This window comes from Ambystoma mexicanum, chromosome 3q (genome assembly GCF_040938575.1).
Source record: "Ambystoma mexicanum isolate Mex_15411 chromosome 3q, UKY_AmexF1_1, whole genome shotgun sequence".
Classification (NCBI taxonomy): Eukaryota; Metazoa; Chordata; class Amphibia; order Caudata; family Ambystomatidae; genus Ambystoma; species Ambystoma mexicanum.
Genome location: NC_090926.1, coordinates 354,214,415 through 354,238,141, shown reverse-complemented (window position 1 = coordinate 354,238,141; position 23,727 = coordinate 354,214,415). Strand labels below are relative to the sequence as shown.

At 45.5% G+C, this 23,727-nt stretch overlaps 1 protein-coding gene across 4 annotated transcripts in view; it reads left to right on the top strand.

Annotated features, from left to right (window-relative positions):
• The window catches only part of GRIA1 (glutamate ionotropic receptor AMPA type subunit 1), a 774,249-nt gene that overhangs the window by 464,112 nt on the left and 286,410 nt on the right, over nucleotides 1–23,727 (top strand). For 2 of the 4 annotated variants that reach the window (XM_069653990.1, XM_069653989.1), the window contains exons 4-5: nucleotides 6,195–6,379; nucleotides 11,237–11,290. In XM_069653990.1, the coding sequence (XP_069510091.1) occupies nucleotides 6,195–6,379; nucleotides 11,237–11,290 (239 nt within the window). Of the gene's footprint in view, nucleotides 1–6,194; nucleotides 6,383–11,236; nucleotides 11,291–23,727 lie in introns of all 4 variants that reach the window. The other 2 variants (XM_069653988.1, XM_069653986.1) reach the window with 1 other exon arrangement.

The window sequence follows — 23,727 nt, the reverse complement described above, 5'->3', positions numbered from 1 at the left end:
AAATAAGGGAAATCTATCTTGCTAGACTTATTGAAGACATTACTTTTAGCCTGGCGAAGAAAGAGATGTGGCGGATTCAGTCATATGTTAGGATTCCAACCAATAGGCTTTCAAATGTGCTGTGCAGTTCGAAATCTCCAGATTGCCAGTCCATTATGCGGTACAAAACAGAAGACCTTTTAGGCTTTGCCATTGCTGCCCAAGTGAGCACATGGGTTCTCTTAACCTCCTTAGCTCTGCTTTGAGATGGCAAGTGCATGTAGCCATATTTGATTGGGAGCATGAACCATGTAAAAGACCACCCCGGGATCCGCTTGCTCCATGCACCAAATCGTTACTACAGAGATGAGGGCCATGGCTTTGCACATTGCCTTACCAGGCTGTGTTCACAGACCAATCGGATTGCCTCAAAGCACAAGCAAAAAAAGCAAACAGAAATGGCATAATGACTCCCCATCTTAAGCAAGTGATGAGACAACTCTGCTGAGCCCATTTAACTGTTTCACTGCGACATGTCAAACTATGACACTGTGCCAAGTACTTTAAAGTTTGCTCTAAGGTCGCTGGGGTCTAGTTGGTGCATAGGAGGTTCCAAGTCCCCTAATTAATTAGGTCAACTTTGCTTATCCTAAATTTCACAGAGCACAGAAATCTGAGCAGGTAAAATAGGGAGAGGGGTGTGTTGTGTTGAACAGTGTGTTGTCATAGTCTCTACCTAAAATAGGAGAGCCCAAAGGCCTTTCTCCTAATTTGCATCATTCACACTTAGCTCGAAGCTCTGAGCAGGTACATGAGAGAATGACACTTTGCTCCTTTGCTCGCTTCCACTATCCCTTGCAGTGCTGCCCTTTCCTTTGCAAATGTATTAGAAAAAAAAGCTTCATTAAATTCAATAATAGAAATGTTTGATCAATTATTGAAAGCAGTACAATAGGTTAGTTACATTTTTAAATCACACACGATTCAGGATTGTATCCCTTTTTTTTTTGGACTAAATGAAAATGCTATCCTAAGAAGAACTGGGCCTCATTGCGAGTTTAGTGGTAATTTTGTGGTAATTTCACTTAATTACCACCAACACCATTTACCGTTACCGCCACTTGGTCCCGTGGGTTTACCACTGGATTACAAGTGGTAGTCTCCATGGGGATTTTTAGCAGATTTAGCACCGGCAGTATGACTGCATGGTAAATCTGCTGATTTTTGGAGGTAAAGTGCCAGATGTAGCTGGAGGTTAATCCTCCTTATTTCCTCAAAAAATTGGCAAATTTACCGCACAGTAATATCACCGGTGGTAAATCTGCCCAAAATTAAAATTTGACGGTGTGCGGAAAATGGTGGTAATTCCGTTACCGCCAATAAAAGTAGTGGTAATGGAATCACCGCCACTTTTTTCCAGCACTGCCAAACTTGTAATGAGGACCAATTGATTACCATTCGAAGTCCCACAGACCTCTTTTTCAGATGGTGCAGAGTGAAATGATTTATATAGAAAACCCCACAAGACAGTTCATTCTCAATGGGAAGGGGACACATTTGCATTTGAAACTTCATTGGCCGAAGGAACACAATGCATGGAATGCAGGTCTCGAATTGGTGTCTTGTCTAAAAGACCATAACATTCCTAGAAGCAGGGAGCGCATACAAAGAAAGGTTTGAAAACAGTCCACATTTCCAGTTCAGAGCCGGATTTTAAGAAAATACATCTTTTTAAAATGTAACTTTGAATGTTTGAAAGGTTCCTTTTTTCCTTTACTTCGCGAATTAACAGTCGTTTAGGTTTTTATTTACCAATCATGTCACTCTGCACCATCTGATGAAGAGATCTGTGTGTCTTTCAAAGCTAATGAACTGTTCAATGTCTGCATATTATTTCCAATTAGTCCAATAAAAGGTATCAACATCTGCATATCATGGGATTTCAAAGCAATCCCACATTTGCATTGACATACACTGCATTGTAGTGTTTTCAGTGCACAACAATGTACTGTTCTGGTGTATTTTGGTTAATTTTTATTGTATGGCTTATGTATTCTATTGCAATTAAATACATATTTAAAAATGTTTACTGGTGCTGAATTTAGGCAATGACACATCTAATAAAGTGTGTTTACAGATCACCAATCAGGTGATTAGCTTGGGGCCTGATGAGCAGTGGTAACAAAGGCATCTGAAGATGAAACCCTTGTATGGTACTATGAGCTGGATTCAGGGATGGAAGTAACAATTTAGCCTTATGTAGCTGTAGACACTTAGGTGTGGACATTGGGACTGAAACATAGAACTCTAAAACTTACTCATCAAGCCCCATTTTCTCTGACGATGTTGTAATATTACAAAAAAATACGTGGAAGGGACACTTTCCAAAGATAAAGTGTGGCCATTATTTTTTTAGGAGGTATTATCTACCATTGATTTTAGGTATTAAATGGTTTTTACAAGACATTAACATTGAATGTATTTAGTCAACTTCTTTGATTAAGTTAATTGAAGTAATATATATCAACGAGTTTCATTCACTGTATCTCAAGATGAACAATCATGATTAATTTATGTTTAATCTATGTATTTTAAATGTGTTTATGTATTTTGTTATTCTCTGCTTGTTAAAAGGTTGTGAACTCAAGCAAACAATAAAAAAAGAAAAAAGAAAGGGACACTTTTTTTAGCATAAACAGAAAAGTTGATTTGTATAAATAGCATTTTAAAAGCAATGTAAACAATCAAAGTTGCATACATTTTTGTCTATTTACATCTCATTATTTGAGTTGTTCTAAGGGCTCACGTGGAACATCAAAGGGGGATTATTTTCAGTTGGTTTGTGTTCAGTGTTGTTATAGTACCTAAGCTCTTGCAGTAGCTTATTTGGTCAATGCACCTGTGTGTAACCTGGGAATCAAAGGTTCAGACTTTGATTGCCGTCTTTTGTGAATAGCACTTGTAAGCATGGCTTTATGCCTCACAGACTCCATAGTCACAGCCCACTCTGCTTGTTTTTTTTTTTTTTTTTTTTTTTTAATTTGCATCATGAACAAGATAATGGCATAGAAATTCGGGTAAATTCCCAGGTTCCCGAGGCATTTTCCACTACATATGCATACAATCCACTTGATTATTGTGGTGCGCACCTTCGTGCATGGAAATGATCAGGGATGGCACCCATAGTCATTGAAGGGGAACCCTATTGTTTCCACCTGCTCTTTTGTGATGCAAAATAGCAGGCAAACTCCATAGACATTGCAGCTGCAAGTCCACGTCACAATATGAGTATTTTGTATTTTTTGTATTTTATTTGCTTCTATGTTCTTTTTTTCGACAGTCATTTTTTCAATGTTTTTTTTTACTAAATTCTTTTTCTGAAAAACCCATCGAATTTTGTTTTCTTTTTGGGGGGTTCCCCACTAATGCCCCTAATGATTTAACAGTATTCTCAATCCCCTCCACCCCTGGGTTCCCCACACACCCCTATTTCTTCAATGGGTTTTTTCAAGAAATACATTCAGCAAAAAGCCCATCGGAAAAATGACTGCCGATCAATGAACATCGTACCATTTTATTTTTGTGGGTCCAAGATATTTCACCCAGACACATTGCCAAAAAGGACACAATAGTGAAATGGTCATTCCTGAGTGGGTGGCCATACCTAAAGAGGAGTGGTCATGATCACCTGACCAGTGGGTGACCGATAATACATGAAAGAGACACCGGGAACTGAACAAAACAGGCATATTACGTTAATCTGAAGGGACTTAATATATACTGGGTGGTACGTACAAGAGCGGGTGGTTGAAGGGTAGACAGGGAGATAAATGTGTGATTAAGTGGAGACGCTCGCGTTGGTAAAGGAGGTGGAGCGTTAGTGCAGATGTGCAGCGGTGGGTTGTAGATGTGTTTTTCACATGAAGAGGGAGGGACTTAAGTGGTGTGGTTGGAGGAGAGAGAAGAAGCAGGACTGAGAAGAAGGTTCTATGTCATTTCATCGCCTGCAATTTCATCCCCTGGCATTTTAACGTGTACATTCTAATGAAAACGCTCTTCGTTTTTCTTTTTTTGGGGGGGTTTCCCTCCAACCCGCCCCCCCTAACTTATTTTTAGATTTTCACTACCACCCCAAACCCTTGTCTGCCCTTTCCCACCCCCCTAAAAATTAAATGAGCATATGTGTTGTAATATGCACGTTAAAATGCTTAAAAACTGAGTAGCCTACTAGAGTGTAGGTTGCACAGATGTGAATAGCGGGTGAAAGTGTGAGCTTGGTGGGGGAGCCAGCTCATGCTGGGATTTGGAATCAAGCAGTTGAAATTTAAGGAAGGACCACATCTTCATGCAATGCTATCAGGCATAGCGGTAGTCTTCGGAAGTGGGAGAGGAGCAAGGACAATTGTAAAGGGTGGTTGAGTAGCAGGGTCTGCATGAGGGTTTTTGGTAAAGTTATAAGTGAGGAGTGGGCAGTTTTTCCTGATATTGAGCAGGTGAATCCTGGCTAGAATTGTATTAGAATGAACAAATGGTGGCGTTTGTGTGCCTCAGTGGAAGGAGAGAGAAAGTCAGATCAAAGTGCACGGGTGAATGGAGGAAACAGGAAGATAGATTACTGCAGTCCTAGAGTCATGAGCAAAGACATGCTAGGAGAAACTAAAGGAGGAGATCAGCTGGCTGAGGGGGGAGGTAAACAGGCTGAAGTATGTGTGGACAAGCAGGGAGTCTTGGGTTACCCCAAAGGGGAGAAAAGTTGTCTCAGACTGGGAAGAGTTCCAAGAAATGGAGACGGGCCAATGAGACTTGTAGGAGGCAACCCAGTCAAGGGCAGTGTCCTGGAATTGAAGGTCAGTGAGGGTATGAAGAAATGAAGAGTGATCCACTGTATCCAAGGCTAATGATGACTTTGGTAGGATTTAAAGGATCACTTTCAGTGGTGAGCAGATGTCAGACACAGATGTGGGTGAGGGCTGATTCGCTGGAATGCTGGCTGCAAAATCTAGTTGGGAGAGGGTCCTAGAATTAAAGATGAAATATTCAAGGATTTAGGGGAAGTGAGGAAGGAGAGGAATGGGCCAATATTTGATGGGATTGTTGCAGTCAGCGGAGGGTTTCTTTAAGATTAGGAGTTGCCACCTTGCAACAGGCAGGAAAGATTCCTTTGCAGAGCAAGAAGTTGCAGAGGGAGCAGCGATAAGAGTAGGTCAGAAGTGCCAGCCCACTGACTGCTTATGGGAAAATGGGTCAGCACGGGTGCAGGAGAAGCTGCTGTTCCTTAGGATTGGTGCCAATTGACAGGGAGGGGTTGAGAGGAAGACGAGGAAGAAATTAGTGGTAGAGATAGATGTTGGGGGAGAAAGAAGAGAGTGGAGGGCGGGGGTAGACGTGAGGTGAGGGCATCACAAAAGTTTTCAATTTTAGAGGGGAATTAATGGGCAATGTAATTTACAGATAGTGAAGAGGTGATAGCACAACAGTGAGGAGGAGCCAGCACACCCGCATAGCTTGAAGAATGGAGGAAAGTTTGCGGTGGTGAAAATTAATGAGATTGGTGACGTATGTAGTTTTGGAAGAGTCAAGAGCTGAGATGTGAAGAAGGCAACCTTTTTAAGTGTGTAAAGGAGTGGGTGGCGAGAGCCGCTGAAGGATTTCCTGCATTGAGCATGCAAAAACATGAAGTGGATTTCTCGCTTCATGCCCCCACCCAAGAAATGTCAATCAAAATTGTCAAAAAGCACAGAAACAAGTAGAGAGTTTGGTTCAGAATTTTTAAACAACTCCATCGCATTTTACAGCTGTTTCAAAATTAGACAATACGTGTCTTTAGTGTTTTGGAAGATGTATGTTCACCTTCATTGACTCATCTGTGAGACACTACCTATGCTGTTCCAACAGCTTAGTGGGTGAATGTGCTGTTGCGGGCAACTGGGTATAAGAGCTATAGGTTTCGATCCTGGTGGGCATGGCAAAGTACGAGAAGATATTATTTTCACTATGTTATTGTATGCCAAATGAATCAGCAAAGTGGATACAACATTGATCAAACTGTTTGTAACTGCTTAGTCTTTTTTTCTTTTCTTCACATTACTGACCGGTCCACTCCGTATTGCTTGTCAGAGGGATGTCTTTTATGATCCATGAATGCATGTGTTTTCTGAGAAGGTTCCCCAAAATGATGCAGTCCTGCCCACTTGACCTATTCTCTAACTCAACAGGCCTGACGGTCCTGCAGAAAGTCTTGGACACAGCAGCGGAGAAGAACTGGCAGGTGACGGCGGTGAACATCCAGACCACCACTGAGGAGGGCTACCGGCTGCTCTTCCAGGACCTAGACAAGAGCAAGGACCGGCAAGTGGTCATCGACTGTGAATCGGATCGGCTGAATGCAATACTAACCCAGGTAGTGTTAACCAGCAGTTGCCGGATCATGGGGCTCTTGCCTCCTGACATTAATCTGGAGAATTGAAATATCGCTGAAAGTGGATTCCACTCTCATCCCTCCCGAAAACCCAGAGGTGCCTGCCCCAGCTGCAGCTCCCCCATGGTGTATGCTCGCCTCTCTCTGCAACCCCAGAGTGAGTGTCCTCCATTAAACAAGCAGCAACAACCAGATGAGATCTTGAATTTCCAGCTGCTGTCCATTGCATCTATTGCTGGTGGCCCAGAGGCAAGCGTCAAGTCGCTGTTTGGGAATGCACCTGGGTTGTGGTAGCAAACTCTGCCAGGAGGGAGAAAACATAGGCATGAGTGGGGATTCGAAATCGGTACTCCCTGCACACATCTGTATCATCCCTTACCTTTCGGTATAATCAGAATTTCCGATGGGGAAATGGGTACTGGAGAATATTACAGCAGGCATTACCTGAATTAGAGCAAGCATGCCCAATATTGAATCAGCAATTATTTAGTCGTAGGCTGAACAGGAACAGGAGTCACTCCCATGGCAAACCCAAATGCTTGAACACAACGGTATTTAATTTGTGAAATTTTAGATTGATCTGTTATAAGCAACACGTAATTTCATTAGATTTAAGTAAGTCCAGAGATACTATTTCATGGAATGAAGCTGCCCTCCCTCTGCCCCACATCCATGCCACTGCCCTCTCCCTCCCCCACATCCACACCTCTCCACAAACCAAGATATCAGGTAAGGGGACAATGGCATAACACAAACATGAAAGCAGACCCCAGAAACATGCAATAAGTGGCCAGAGAATCCATCTTGTTCTAACACAGAAATAACACAGTTCTTGGCCCAATCTGTAGGACCTAAATAGGTTGCACCCCACTATGTCATGACAGGGCGGGGGCACAGTTAGGTCTATTCTGTTTCTGTTAGTGACATCTGAGAGCTTTCCATTGAAGGGAGTAGAAAGATTGAATCTATCAATTTACGCAGGAATTTTTTTTTCCCTGTACTGACATCTATGAAGCGTTGAACTGCGGTAGCGATGCTTCAAGTCATGAATTCTCCGGCTTCAGGCGTATGATGCTGTAGAAGCATCAGATGATCTCAGACACCCTCTGATCCTACATATCAGGGCACCTGATCCAAGATGCAGGGTGGTTCCTGCTCTGCTGACAATTGACCAGTAAAGGAAGTCCAGAGAGGAAATATTGAAAACATTGCCTACTAACTGGAGATAATGACATCTTGATGATCACTTTATATCCGGGGGAGCAGAGTCGCAAGTGCAATGAGCTGGAGATCCATAGACATGTACAGAATCTACTTACATAGTTTCCTCCACATGGAATACACTCATGAGCACCAGGATATATCGTTAAAGCAAAGTCACAGTCCCACACACCATACTGTGTAGGAAAAAGGGGGACAGGTGTGACCATGAGAAATCATATAGAACAATAGTCGAGACAAAGGAAGGACAGAACATATTAGAGATGATGGACGTCGAATAAATATCAATTGTTTCTTTGTGGAATAAATACATAGCAAGTGAAATAAAGCACAACCAAGACGGCAGGTGCCGATGGCCACAAAGAACCACTGCAAGGTCTTACTTGGCAACACAGTGGACAAGTCGGTCTCCATTGTGATGTCACACGAGGTCTAGAAAATTGCAAGATCCTTTTTTGTAACTTTCTCGCCCCACTCTGTAATATCTTGATACTTAGGAAAGCTTTAAGGGGCATGATGCGATTGGGCTGTCACTGAATACGCGTTCTCTCTCCCAATGATCACAAACTAACTGCAGGTACTGCATTGCGTACTATATACCGCGCGGATCGCGGATCTTGCATGGTCCAGCTAAGGGGAAAACACTTGCACTCCTAGATATAGGAAAAGTGTTTAAAATCATGCTTTAAACACACATTCTTGGAGCAGCTGTGATGTCGAGCAATTCCCCCACAACCCCAAAGCTTGGATCACACGTTGCATGTGTTGAAGCTGCATCTTGAATTAGGAGTTTTGTGGAGGAAGAGTCCATCTCTCCTGATCGGAGAGATGTGTGAAGTGGGAAATACTGTCTCTGCAGGCCGCCATCTTGTGTGGCTGATGACCAACAGCCTCTTTCCACTCCCCTCTCTTTCCCCTTCCCCACACACACATGCACACACAAGAACAGCTTATAGCACATACATCGTTTACAGCGTGGTGATAGTAAATTGTGTGTAGTAGATCTAGTGGGAAAGCATGTGGCCCGGATCGCATATTTATATTTTTGCCTTGTGTGTTTTGGCTGTTGGTAAATTGGAGGGGGTGTAACATATCACATACAATTCATGTTCTATCTATATATGTATTCAATGTATCGCGCCACTCGACCGAGGTCCTCAGGGCGCTCACAGGACAGAAACAACATAGAACATAAAAGGGAATCATACCACGGTCAAAAAGATGAAGAAGTTCATCAGTACCTGTGTCCTTTTCACCACGCATACATTGCATAGGTTTCCTTTAGCAGACATGATTTCACATGAGACACACACAAGCCTCCGATCCCATCACCCCTGCGTCACGTCACAGGCGGTAAAGAAGCACAATCGGGGCGAAGGAAAGAATGAAGCACTGTGTACACATCTTTACTGGCAAACATCAACTGTCAGAGCACGGTGCTTAGCCATAGGGAAAGCACGTGCTAAATAAGCCTGTGCAGGTGATGTCACCAGGCCCTGGGCCTCGCCCAATGCAATGAGCATTGAAATGAATGCTTCAAGTGAAAAGACATGTAATGTCTCTTGACTTAGTTTAAAGCTAATGAAAATACTTGTCTATAAAACCTGATCCAGGAAAACCTTAACACACCAGATAAAAACCCGAATTCATGGAACTGTGCAAAGTGTATTTTTGCAGTGTAAAATGACTTTGAAATGCAAAAATACACTTTAAGTGTTGTCGTAACCTGTGCGCTGGGTGGGGACATTTATTGATGTGTAAGGCCCTTGGGATTCTTTCCAGCATGGTTGCAGTATGTTGGATATCATTGGAAAAACACATCATAGCAATGTTGATTTTGGACTCTAGGCCAACTTAGGTCACATGAAGCAGCAGATGACTTGTACATGTCCATGTTTATATGCATAGCTTAGTCCTGGCATTGAAGGCATTCCTAGGCACTCCCAATGTGGGCAAATCAGGGGAGGGTGCCACTTATAGAATAAGCGATGACCCAGGGTCGCATATCTCGTCGAGCAGGAAAGGTAGGATGAGAACTCAGATGCTCTCATCTCCTGGCTGACCCCGAGGCAACGCCTACTGTACGTTGGGGCAAGCCTGTGCTTCTTACCTCTGGAGCAGCTGGAAGTACCGATTAGCAGAAATGCTGGTGAGCCTGCCTGCCACCTGGGTGCTTGTTTCCAATTACTGTAAGTAAAGCTTCTCAACTACCAGGACGGGCTCTTCACAGCGGAAATCGGGAAATGGAGTACGAGTTTGCATGTAATTCAGGCTAGGACAAAGGAAAGCGTTCTCAAGACCTGCATTAAGATGTAAGTCTCACGACGTGCAAGAGTGACCCCCCATTGCTATAATAGGACACATCTTCACAGGCCTGCACAACCGCGAGGGATGACTTTTCAATCCTTTGATTGGTGGACCAATTGGACCTTCTCTTTAATGCTAGAGAGGCCTCTCAGTGGCTTTTGCTGAGACACGCCTGGCATGCTATTGACATGTGAGAGGCTCTGACCTACCATGTCTTTCACAGGCCTTTTCCTGTAAGACGATGGTCCTGTTCTCTAGCAGGCATGCCCACCCTTAGTGCCAGGGTGCTTGGAAAAAAAACGTGCAGGTGATTCCACTCAGTGCAGTACACACGGGCTCTTCAGCTGCCCCCAATGCCCCGCAAGCCTCCCTAGGCCAGGCTCCTGACACTGTGGACTTGTTTTAGTAGCAGTTACACTGTCTTGCAGCATGCCAAGCACAGTTATCCCCTCCATCTGTTTCCTGCAAGGCTATCTCTCAAATGGTGGCTTGCTATGTAGACCCTCATCCTCCTCCAGAAGGAGAGTTCCCAAGGAATGGTGCTCTTGTGTATTTCTGGGGAATTATCTTGTCTCTCAGATCCTTGAGGTTGAAATACCTCCTACCTGCATGAAGTGTATCTCAATGGTCCCTCTAATGTGCGTAATGGCAGGCATTGCACACATCAGACAGAAACGATGGGAAGTGCTGTCATAATAATCCCCTAGTTCCCTAGGCGCCGCCGCACACATCGCAAGCCACTGACCGAGCCAGTCAAGATGCTCAATAAGACCTCATAAATTAGAATTTCAATGAATTCCGCCAGGTCCTTAATCGGGCAAGTGTTGCCCTATACCCAGGATATCTGGGGGTATCTGGAAATTCCATTGAGCGCAGAATGCCCAGATATCTGCACTGGCCCTGCATTCTGGCTTTAAATTCTCAGGTGCAGACCCACAAAAGTCCAATCCACAGACAAGGTGACTAGTCAGCCACGGTGAAAAGCACAGTCATGATGTTGCTGAATTTTTCCTTGCACTCACAGAGCAGACAATGAGGATGTTTGCCTCAACATTTTTTCTTGAATTCTAATTATGTGGACTGAATCCTTAATAATTGTGTAAAATATTCTGTGCTTTGTCCGAATTCTGATTTGTAATGTCCAAATATCATCCACGGCATGTCTGTGTTCTGTCCAAGATGGCAAGAGTTGTAAGCTGCCCACTGGGCATGATGCTTCAAGACCCAGACAGCTGTCCATGCATAACTTATAGGATATTGAGGAGTGATGACAAAACACCAATATTAATCCCCTTTTCTTCCTGTTGCCAGATCATCAAAATGGAGAAAAACATCATTGGATACCACTATATTCTGGCAAACCTGGTAAGTGATATACGCTCTTCCTTGTTTATCGGCCCTCGGGGGCTCTGGGATGTGGTGATGAATGGTCTGTGGGATTGATGTGGGGATGCCTAACCTTCTCTCTACCATTCCATCTAATGCAAACCTATCCATCACTTTACGCAGATCTGGCCGGCTCTTGTATTAACCAACAGAGCTTTCCTTCAGGTTACAGAGAATTTACAGTCAAAGGCATAATGCGGCAGAATGTCCTCTCAGGTGAAGCAGATCATAGTGGGTCAGCCTTGCACATCAGTTATGTTTTAGGAATAGAAAGATCCTAAAAGCTCATATCACAGAAAGCAGAACACACCTGGAGGCTCCGCAAAGTGAACAGGCTCTGGTCTTCGACAGGCAACTTATCCCTCCAGCTAAAGGGATCCTACAGACTGTAGCCCCAGCCTGTGAGGTTTCCCTGTAGGTCATGGTGTTGCCCAGTCAGGCCCACATTCATATGGAGTCAGACGAGTGTTGTTTGGGGTTATGTCAACTCTTAGCCTCTATCAGATGAGTATTGTGTCTGCATGAGCTTTGTCGCCTTAGATAGGTGAGAGTTGTGTGCTGAAGCCTTCTGCACCCATAAGAGTATTTCACAGGAAGGCTCTGCCAGTGTCAGGAATGTTTGTCCACGTTGGAAATGTATTCCACAGTCCTCTTTCACGGGCATTGTGGGTATTTGCAGGCTTTGCTCCTTAATGGCTGTTACAAAATGGACGTGTCTATGCGGGCCTTGTCCTTTGTGAGTCTCTCAGAGCAGATCAGTTATGAAGTAATTATGTATTGAGATAATGGGCCAGTCCCATGTGATACTGTTGTCTTAGAGATGATGATGTGCACCCGCCTACGGGGGATACCTCTATTATGCAGATAGGCCAATGTTGCATACTACTCTTGCATGTTTGTGGGTGTGACCCCAAAAGAGAGGCTAGGCGATCCATCCAGCTGAGCCACCACTGAGCATCCCATTATGCCATATGCCCTTCCCAGAAGGTGTGCTTTTTAGGACTTGATGACATAATGTTGTGTCTAGATGGCTTTGACCCCTGAAGGGCGTGTCCAGATGTGTTTGTATCTAGGTGGGTTTGGACTTTTAAATGTTGAGTACAGGTTGAAATAGCACACAAATAAATTGTTGCGATAGCATTGTACCTAATTTGTGTTGCACATTTAACATCTTGATGGAACGTTGTTCCACGTAAGTTGAAATGGCCTCTTAAGAACACGTTGAAATAGTTCTGTGAATATTGGATTATGTCCTCTAAGAGAGGCTGTCTTTGATGCCACAGTTCCTGAGTGAGCTGGTCCCTCACTGGATCATCCTCAATGTGGAGGAGTGTGGTATTGCCTTACGTATTTTGAGCGTGTCCTACCAAGGAAAGCATTACACTTGTGGGAACTGTTCCAGAGGAATGTTGCCCCTGGATGGCACGACCTTTCCAATAGAGGACATTGGAGGAAAGGAGATAAACATGTACATCAAACACCCGCATTACATCCAATGCTCCCTTTGTAAATACCTTCCTTCCCGAGCTCTTCGCTCAGCTGCCACCAACTCTCTAAGGGTCAGACACTTCTCCAGGCAGAGAATGGAAGATAGATCTCTCACCTCTGCAGGCACCTCCCTCTGAAATCTTTCCTCTGAGCCAGACCGCCTGGAGTTCCGGAAGCAGCTCAAGACCTTCCTTTTGTCCTCTGCTCTCTCTCCCTCCCCTGCTGGCCTATCTGTTTGCTGCACTGACTGGTTGTTTGGCTACCCTCAGAGTCTCACTGGGTAGCAGGCTCCTCTATGATCAGTCTCCCCTGCACTGCCTCTGGCCTACCGCACACTTGAGGACTGTAACTGTAACCTCTTCAGTCCCCTGCCTCCTTGCACTTACCCAGAACTGTGCTGCCCTGGCTACAGTTACTAAGAGCAATGCCACGCTGATTGCACTTCCCGCTTCCCTATCTGTGGTACATCAACCACTCCTTTCTACTGCGCGTTTGCGCTGTTGCACTTACTTGATCTGAATGACACAAGGCCTAGTAAGATCGTTTGTCTTGTCCTCCCTCTGTTTCTCTCCCTTGTCTTGTCGCGCCTTGAAACACTTTTGTATAGGCGCCCTCTAAATGACATATCACATATCACCTTTAATGAGCATTCGTATAATATGGCTGAAAAGCACTGCAGTCTTTGAAGCAATATTCATCGTTTCCAGGGTTGCCATTGTCCACTATGTTATATTCTCTCAAATTCAGTTAATCCAGAAAAGCAACTTCTAGTCATAAACGATTGTTGGTCTGGGTTTTTCTAAAAGCCGTTGAGAGTGTGCATTAAATAAATACAACGTAAATTTGATGCAATCTATATGTTTACGGCTCTTCTTTTGAAATATAGTCATGGAGGCAGAGAGATTCCAGTGGCTGACAAGAGAGCCAGCTGAAAGGTGAAGTGTTCACTTCTGTTCTGCTATCCTATGCAGTTTCTACTAAATACACAGTCTGCCATTCGCACGGCCTCTTGGCACTGTTGGCTGTCTGGAGGAGAGGCGGTGTGGTGTGTACTTGGAGGAGTGTTACAAAGAGGGCTTGGATCTGTAATAGGTGTCCCTGTTTCGGGGCAGGAATCTTGTTACCAGTTGTGGGCTGCCACACTGGCAGATGCCTGTTGCTGGAGGGATGTATCCAGCAACCTGCCCCAACAGCTGTATGAGTGGAAGACACAAGTGCTGAGCTAGTAGGGCAGGAGGGGGAGTGTGTGTTTCAGATATGTGATGCGATGGAGGCAGTATGGGATGTGGTGGAAATGGCATGATGTAATAGGCTAAATGTGAAATGATGGGGTCTGGTGTGGTGTGATTTGATTGAACATGTTGTAAAGTGATAAGGCACTGTGGGAAGTTATGGACACAATCTAAAGTACTGGGGAGATGTGTGGTGTGAAGGGGTTGGTTGTGATGTAATGTGGTCGGGTGTGACATGGTGATGCATGTTGTGATGTCATGGGGAGGCTATGCTGAGATGTGAGAGGGTGTGCTGCACCTGAATAGCTAAGGTGTACTGTCGGGAGGATAACTCAGGGGCAACGTGCTTGCCTTGGAAGCAAGATAACAAGGAGGAACGCAGTCGATCCCGGGTCCGCGCTTAGAAACTTCTGGGTATTAAGTGTGTTATAAATAACCTATCATATCATACAGTGAAGGAGAAGGTTGCGATGTGTAGGAGCAGGTTGTGATTTGAAGTGCTGACGTGCTTACTGATGGCACAGGGTGTGATATGATAGGGTGGAGTGTGATGTGATGTGACAGGTGTGACCTGATGGAGTGGTCTATGGCATGTGGCACCACAGAATGTGGTTGATGTAATGAGAATGGGTATTTCGGGATGGACAGAGTTTGAAATTATGGAAATTATCTATCGACCACCTGGTCAGGTTTCTTCCTTCCTCTCTGAGTGGGCGGACCTCTCCTCCTCACTCCTGGCCTCAACCACTCAACTCCTCTTCCTCAGAGACTTCAACATCCACCTGGATGCCTCCTGTTCCCCCTCTGAACTCTTTCACGACCTCTGCTACTCCCTCTCCCTCACTATTCTCCCCTCTGGCCCGACTCACTCTGCAGGGCACACTCTCGATGTTCTGATCTCTTCAGACCTTCCCCTCTCTATCCCTCTCTCCACTCCTCTCTCCTGGAGTGACCACTTTCTCCTTTCCTCCCACCTCACCCTCCCCACCCCGCAGGCCAATCCACCTCCGTCACTGCCACCCACCTTCTCGGTCACCCGACCCATGAAGCGTCTGTCAGTTGAGGCTTTTGCTGCCACCTTCTCACCTCCTCCTCTCCCCCTGGCTGACTCTCACCCTGACACAGCCCTCTCCACTCTCCACTCTGCTATATCTGATGCTCTTGACATCCTTGCCCCTGTCATGAGAATCCGCCTGAAGCCCAAAGCCAAGTGCAACTCCTGGTACGACTCAGACCTTGTCAGCCTAAAAAGTGAGTGCAGGGTTGCCGAGAGGAAATGGCGTCCTTCAAGTTCATCCTCTGACAAACTGGCCTGCTGCAAAGGCAATACCGGCTCTCCGTCCTCACCAAGAAGAGAGCTCATATCCAAGCCCACGTCTCTGCAGCATCTAACAACTCGGCTGAACTCTTTAAAATCTGCAAGGAACTGGCCAATCCTGCTGCAGTCTCTACCTCTCCTATCCCTTCCCACGCCCTCTGCACGGCATTGGCCTCTCACTTCACTTCTAAAACTCAGGACATCCTGTCCTCACTCTCCTCCTCTCTCCTCCCTCCCGCTATTCCCTGCTCTTCCTCTGACCCTTCTGCTGCCACCCCTCCTCCCTCCTTCTCTATCTTTCCCCTTTTCTCTCCAGATGAGGTTTCTAGACAGTCCGATCTATGAAAGTCTCGTCAAAACAGGTTCACCCCTGTCCCTCCAAAACTATCAAGGATCACATCGACTCCCTAGCTCCTGCCCATGCGGATTCTGCAATCACTCCTTCGCCACTGGAGTCTTCCCTTCCCCCCTGAAGCACTCCCTTGTGCACCCTCTTCTTAAGAAACCCTCTGCCGACCCCTCCTGCCCGGCTAACTATCACCCAATCTCCATAACTCCCTTCCTGGGCAAGCTCCTGGAGAAACTGGCCATCTCCCAACTCAATCTCTACACTGAATCTGTTGGTTGTCTTCATTACCATCAGTCTGGCTTCAGAGCTGCCAGAAGCATGGAAACTGCTCTCCTGAACATCCGTCAAGACCTGCTCTCCAACCTCGACTCTAACACCCCTTGTGTTCTTATCCTGCTTGATCTCTCTTCTGCCTTTGACACTGTCAATCATGCCATCCTGCTCAACCGTCTCTGTGATAACCTGGGTATCACTGGTCTGGCTCTGGCGTGGCTGACTTCTTTCCTCTCCGACCGACTCTCCCAGGTCCAACTTGGGTCCTTCCTCTCTGACATCTTTTGCTCTACCTGTGGTGTCCCCCAGGGATCTAACCTCGCTCCCTGGCTGTTCAACCAATACCTGGCACTCCTTGCCCACCGTATCGCCACTCTCTGTCCCAACTTTCAGTGCTATGCGGATGACACCCAGCTCATTTTCAGGCTACCCTCGGCCTCCTCCTCCTCCTCTCCTTCCCTCATCTCTGACTGTCTGTCTGCCATCCAGGATTGGTGTGCCGCCAATGACCTCTGCCTAAATGCCAGTAAAACTGAGATTGTACTCATCGGCACACCCACTCCCTCCTTCCCTGCAGCTCTCTGGCCGGCCTCTCTTGGTCCTCCTCCCACTCCCACCTGCAAGGCAAAAAACCTTGGGGTCACCTTCGACTCTGCACTCTGCTTCCCCCCTCACATCTCTGATGTCTCTAAGAGGTCACACTACCAGCTGCACCGCCTTAGAGGTATTCTTCCTTTCCTATCCTTCCCCCAGAAGCTCACTTCTCCAGAGCCCTGGTCCTCTCCAAGCTGGACTACTGTAACAGCCTCTATCTAAATCTTCCTGCCTCCACTCTCCGCCCTCTGCAACTTATCCAGAACAGGACTGCAAGACTTGTCCTTGGCCTCAAGCCCAGGGATTGTATCTCTCCAGGACTGAAATCTCTGCACTGGCTCCCAGTGGCTGCGAGGATTAAGTTCAAAACCCTTTGAATTGTACGGAAGGCCTTCTGGGGTCTGGGGCCGAAATACCTTCAACTCTCTCTTCCTAAATACCTTCCTTCTCGAGCTCTTCGCTCATCTGCCTCCAACTCCTCTGGGTCAGTCGCTTCTCCAAGCAACGAGTTGGTGGCAGATCAGTCTCTTCGGCAGGGGCCTCTCTCTGGAACAGCCTTCCTGCCTCACTGAAACTCAACGAGAACCACCTCCGGTTCCGGAAACACCTCAAAACCTTCCTCTTTGCTTCTGCTTTCTCTCCTCCCCTCCCTTGCTCAACTCCTGCACTGGTTACCTGGCCACCCTTCTGATCTCTGGCCCAGGCCCTGTCAACTGCCCACCTGCACTGCCTCCCTGGCAACATCAGCACTTGGGGACTGTTTTCTGTATACCTTCAGTCCCCTTTCCAGCACTTTGTCCGCACTTCCTTGCACTTGCCTGTTTTTTTATGTATTTTATTTATCTTATTTATTCCACTTTCCATGTACTGCACTTCCCCCCCCTCCCTTTCCCCCTTTCCCATGCACTTGCACGATCTGAATGACACCTGGCCTAGTAAGATCATTGTCTGTCCTACTTTTGTTCCCCCCCTTGCCTCGTCGCACCTTGAAACACTTGTGTATAGGCACGTTATAAATGCTATATCATATCATATCATATCATAATGGGTTGATGTGATGTGTTGGAGATTATGGGATTGGATGTGTTTTGATGTGGTTGGGCATAATGTGATGAAAGGTGGAATGGTGTGATGTGATGGTGTTTGGTGTACTGTGTAGTGGCAGCATCTGATGTGGTGTGTTATCAGGTGATGTGGTGGGTGTGCTGTGATGTAAGGGTGTGTGTTGCAGTACGGTGTGTCATGGGATGCTGTATGGTGTGGTGTGATGGAGCATGGTGTGATGTGAAGGGGCATGGCTTGATGTGCTGGGGCTTCTGTGATCTGATAAAGTGGTGTGATGTGATGGCTGGTGTGATGAGATGGGTCACTGCATGATCTGATGGGGCTTGTTATGTGATGGTGTCTGGTATAATGTGATGGGATGTGGTGTTCTGTGATGTGGTTTGGCGTCTTGCACAGGTTGGCGATGTGATAGAGCTTTGGGCAGTGTGATGAACATGGTGTGATACGGTGAGGGGTCATTGGCTCGCATGCTGTGATGGGGCATGGAGTGGCTTGATGGGGAAAGGAGTAATATGATGCAGCATCATTGTGTGATGTGGATGATGGGGAATGGAAAATGTGATGGCATGGAGTGGCGTAACGTGTCATGGGCTGATGTGATCATTGTGTGACACAGATTGGTGCTAAAAGTATGGGGCTGTTGAGTTTGGTGAATTTGATGGTGGGTCCATTGTGCAGCTGATATATTTGCATTGCAATGGAAATGTAGAGACAGTCAGTCTATCTTTGTTCTGTGAGATGTGTGTCTGTGTGGTGGGTGAAGGGTGGATCTATGTGGTGTGTTTTAATATGTATTTTTAACATGCTTCAGACAGAATAAACTGCATCTAAGTGCAGCTGTTACTCATAACTCAACCATTCCAGTGTAACTAGTACTCCTAGCCAGGGGGTGACAAAAGAAGTAAGACCCGGTGATTAGGCAAACAAATATGTCGTTAAAGATTTCCGAAATGAGACAGTTGAGGTAATACGTTGGATATCACGTGGCACTGAATTCCATGAACTGGGTCCATATGTTGAAAATGGTCTGTCGCCTATATGAATAGATCTAGTAGGAGGGGTCACTAGTAGATCCTTGTCAGAGGATTGTAGCAAGTGCTTAGGCTTGTAATAGGTCAGCCTGCTGGGCAAATAGCGTTGGGCCAAATTGTTTAGGCATTTAAATATCAGGCAGAGGATTTTGAAATCCTCTGCTTTAATGGAAGCCAATGGAGCGTCCTGTGCATAGAGGAGATGGGTGCCATTTTAGATGCATTAAAAATGCATTTTGCATCCTCTGCATGTGATTGTTTTGTCTATCAGGAATGGCAGGAGGAGTACTGTTCCCATAATCTATCTTAGATTTGACCAGCACTCCTACAACAACTGCATTCTGGGGATGTAACGGGAAGGCATGACGTACGAGACATAGCTGAACACCAATTGAACTTTGGCTGCAACTTGCAAGTCGCATCCTAAGTTGGACTGCCTTCGACATCCAGCATTTTAGACCTTATGTACAAAGGTCACAGGTGTTTAGGCCCCATCAGAAGCAACTCAGTTTTATTTGGCTTCAACTGAAGTCTATTAGTTGTCATCCCCAGCCCACCTCTTTCACACACTTTACCACACTCTGCAGGGATTCTGCTGTTTTGTTCACTTTCAGATATGAGTGATATCACAGATCAAATTTCTTGAAGATGGCAATTTGTGGCTGCAGATATAGATTGAACAGGAGTGGTAAGAACGAGGAGCCCAGAGTGGCCCTGCATTCCATTAGAATTACATCTGATAAACAGCCTCCTAATTTAACATGCTGGTACCGATTCATCAGAAATCAACTGAACCAATTCAACGCATGAGCAGAGACTCCGGCAACCCTGACCAGTCTGGAATGTAATATGTCAAAGTCCACTGTGTCAAACACTGTCGCAAGATTAAGCATTACCAGCAGTGTTAAATCCCTTTTGTCAGCAGTTTTTAGGATGTCGTCCCATCCTGCTACAAGGGCATTCTCGGGTCCATGACAGGGAATTGGAGGGTGTCAAGCAGAGAAGACTTCTCAACATGTTCCTGGAGTTGAAGAGTGACTACTTTCTCAGGAATTTTGGATAGCCAAACAGACCTTCTACTGGCTGCTAATTCTGAAAATCCGAAGCGTTCAGAGATGTTTTTTTAGGAGAAGAGAAACCGTGGACAGTTTCAGGTTCGGGAGAAATATTAATAAAAGTAATAAAAAACTGGGCCAGTGACGTGGCATGTGCTTGTGCTTGTAGGCTGAAAAGCATATTGTTGCTAGGTTTCAAATGTTGTTGCATTTTGACAATAACATCAGGGGTGACTGGCCTTAACTCAAAGTATGTGTCCTCTCGTGACTCAATGTCCTTCGAGAGTTCGGTCTGAACACATGCTTGATCTATCTTTTCCTGGATATTTTTTATTTTGCTCACAAGAAATGTGTTAAATTTGTTCTCTAGTTGCTTAGAGGGTATGATGCTGGCAGAAATGCTAGTGGGGATTTAGAAATTTGGAAATTGTTGAAGACTTCTCTGGGTTTCTTCACTGAAGTAGAGAATTTGTTCTGCAAATACATTGATCTCGCCTCAAGTATCGCTTTCTCATATTTTTTCATGGCGGTTGTCACATATTCTCGTGTAGTCAGGTTTTTTTTGTATCCATGCTCTTTCATTTTTGTGCTACTGCTGCTTTTTTGTAGCTAACCTGAGTGAGTACCAGGAGGTAGATTGTTTGTGTTGTTTCTATGGACTCGTAAGGAGCAATGGAGTCACAGATTGATTTCAGTACTAAAGACACATAAACAAAATACTCTTCACTTCTAGAGTAATTGCCAATGGAAGCCAAGGCAGTCACTAAATCGGCCCCCGACATCTTAAGAAGTGCTTCACTAGGGTTTGTTAATACTGCCTTACGATGGCTAAAGCTGTGCAATTTGCTCGCAATAATAAATTAAAAGAATCGAATAGAATGGTGAGACCAGGAGGTGTCCCGAGTGTCAATCATTGAGACTCCAGGGCCGAGAGCACGTAGCACGAGATACAGACAATGTGCATGTTGGTAAGAAGGGGATAGAGTTAATGGATGACTGTTCGTGATCTCCCACAATTCACGTGAGTCAGGAATAGAGGGAGCCTCCAACCAGATGTTAAAATCTCAGATAATCAGTAGTTGATTATACATTAGGGCAGAAGTGGCAAGAAATTGGTCCAAGCTTGCTAGACAGGCTCTGGCCAGACCCAGAGGTTTGTTACATAAAATTATTTAAAAAGATGGTGGGATAGTGCAAAATTGAACAGTCCAATTTGATACATCTCATCCCAATTTCAGTGTTTCAAGGTGTGTTATAGTCCGCTTATTTTTGTTGATTACCACAATACCACCTGCCCTATGAGTAGAGCGATTAATTCATTTGATGGAGAAGTTTTGAGGGGCCAGGGTATGGTACAGGGTAGGGGGACGTATCATTAAACCAGGTTTCTGTTATGAATAGCATATCCAAATAATATTGTTCCAGCATGTCAAGTAACTCTATAGCATGAGTTCTGTTGATTCAGCGTTAATTAGAGCCATTTTAACATAAGTTATCATAACGCCTATGGGAGTAGTTTGTGGCTCAATGGGATGTTATATTCCCAAATCTTATTTAATGTCCTTAAAGAGATTGTTTCAGTATTGTGTATGAGGGATAGAAGCATATTACTAGAGTAGTGCACCATGGTATATAAATAAACCATCATATCATAGTAAGAAGTCCAAGGGCTGCCCAACACGTATCAGTAATTCTTACCGGCCACAGCCCACGCTACTGCGAAATTCTGGATTGGCCTATAGTTCAAAAAGTCCCCAACTATCAAAGCCCACAACCTCAAGGATAGAGGCTGTGCCTGAGGGGTGTCAGGGGCTGAAAACATCCCTCAACTACAGGCAGCATCCCACGCTGAATGCCTGAACACAGCCAGAACAGGTGAGTCAATTAAGGACTTCAGTCACAGCATAATGGTGTTGCTTGAGTGTGCAACCACTGAGGAACATGGGAGATGAAGTTCCAGAAAGTAGAATATCGAGAAAGTGGTGAAAGGATGCACAGAGATATGCCACAAAAACAGGTCAGAACTCAGTGCACAATAGTTATATCTGCAGTTTCATGGTTCCGTCCATAAAACTGCCTCCAGCACTCCAGTATTGCTTCGACCAGTGAAGATCCTGAAGGATCGCTCACTCAAGAATAAGTCGATCTAGTTGGTTGCTTCATTAGAGAGGTTGAAGGTGGAGGTGAGATGGTGATACAGGATATCGTGGTCAATGAGATCAAAAGCCACAGAAAGGTCAAGTAGGAGGAGGATGGCGAGATCACTTGCGTCATGGATGATATCCAGCTGAATCTTAAGGTCAAGGAGAGCAGACTCTGTACTGTGTCTTGGTCTAAAACCAGATTAGCACGTGCCAAAGAGGTTGTAGGCTTCTAGGTAGGTTTGGAGTTGTGTGTAGGTGGTGCAGTCCAGAATTTTTAAGTGACGGGATGGTAATTGGTACGGAGGGTGGGATTGAGCAATGTTTTTTTGAGGAGGGGAGTGACCCAAGCTTCTTCAATGTTTTTTAGCACCCTATTGGAATCAGAAGAGGCATTGCTAAATGTAGCAATGATTGGAGCGAGGGATTCCGCGACCATCTTCATAAAGTGAGATGGGCAGGTGTCTCATTTACAATTGGACATTTTTAGGCAATTGATGATAGTGATCACTTAAGGTGGAGACACAGGGGGGAAGTGTAAGGGGGGCATGATGGCTCGAGGTGAGCGATGGAGTCTGTGGGAGGCGTAGCTTTTAATGGGAGCAAGGATATTTTGAGGAGAGTTTTCTCTCTGAGGTTATGAGTTTTGTTGGCAAGCGTGGACTGGACCAGGGAGCACCAGGCTTTATCTTTTGGGAAGCTCGTTATAGGCAGAGCTGGGGATTCAAGCTCTTTGAAGATTTAAAAAAATTCTCTAGTTGGAGAGCTGGCTTCAATTATACTAGTAGTGTAAATACTGGCATTGGTGGAAACAATCACCATTTTGTAGGATTTGCCGGTAGTGAGTAAGGCTTTCTTATGGGATGTGGAAGGGTTTTTTCTCCATAAGTGTTCCTGGGCACGTTTCAGTTTCCGAAAGGTGGTTAGTGGTGGCTCCTGACATTCAAAACCTAATCACCTTGAATGGTCTAGGCACCCTTGCCATATCTGAAACCTGTATGCATGCAGCTGCTGGTCCTGCCTTAACTATTGCCATCCCAGGATACACTTTCCCCGCAGTGACAGAACAGCCAACACAGGTGGTAGCACTGCATTGATCCATAGAGAAACTCTCCCCATTATAGCATTCAACACCAGCCTCCACCTAATTGCGACCACCTGTCAGATAAACTCTCTCTATCCTCAACTGCCACCGTCACCTTTCACATGATCTACCGACCCCCGGTCCTACCCTCTCCTTCGAAGAGGACCTCCTGTAACTCCTCACCACCGACTTGAAGTCTACTCTAGATTTTTTAGGAAATCTCAACCTAGGTTTCAATGATACTGTAGAGAGAGACACTATCTTCCTAGCCAGTGCTCTAAATGCCCTCAGTCACTCTCAGTGAATACTAGCACCCTCTCACATCTTAGGGTGCATGCTAAAATGGCTTGCAGACCTAAATTGCGGCACCTCAAACTGATACAACACACCTTGCTCTCAGTCTGACCATCATATCATCTCCTTCTCCCTCCCCACCACTAAACAGCCCACCAGAGCTACTGTTTCCCTGCCTCCCGCCTCATCAACTGGGCCTGACCTGGCCAGAGGCCACCCGCGGTGAGGGACAACTGGCACTTTGGAAGGGAATCCATGACCCATGTCTGTGTTTTATTTTGGGTGTTCAATACCCAGAGGTTTATCTGGGAGCGTTACCTGTTGATGCCTTTGGATATGCTGTTAGGGGAAACCCGGTACCCTTCAGGGGGGCAGTCTTTTGGATCCATTAGTGCTTGGTTTTGGGTTTCTGTTGCCCTGTGATTTAGATGGTATGGTGTGCTGTTAGTTTCGGCTGTGTTTATTGACTGTTGTTGTTTGAGGAGTGTCTGT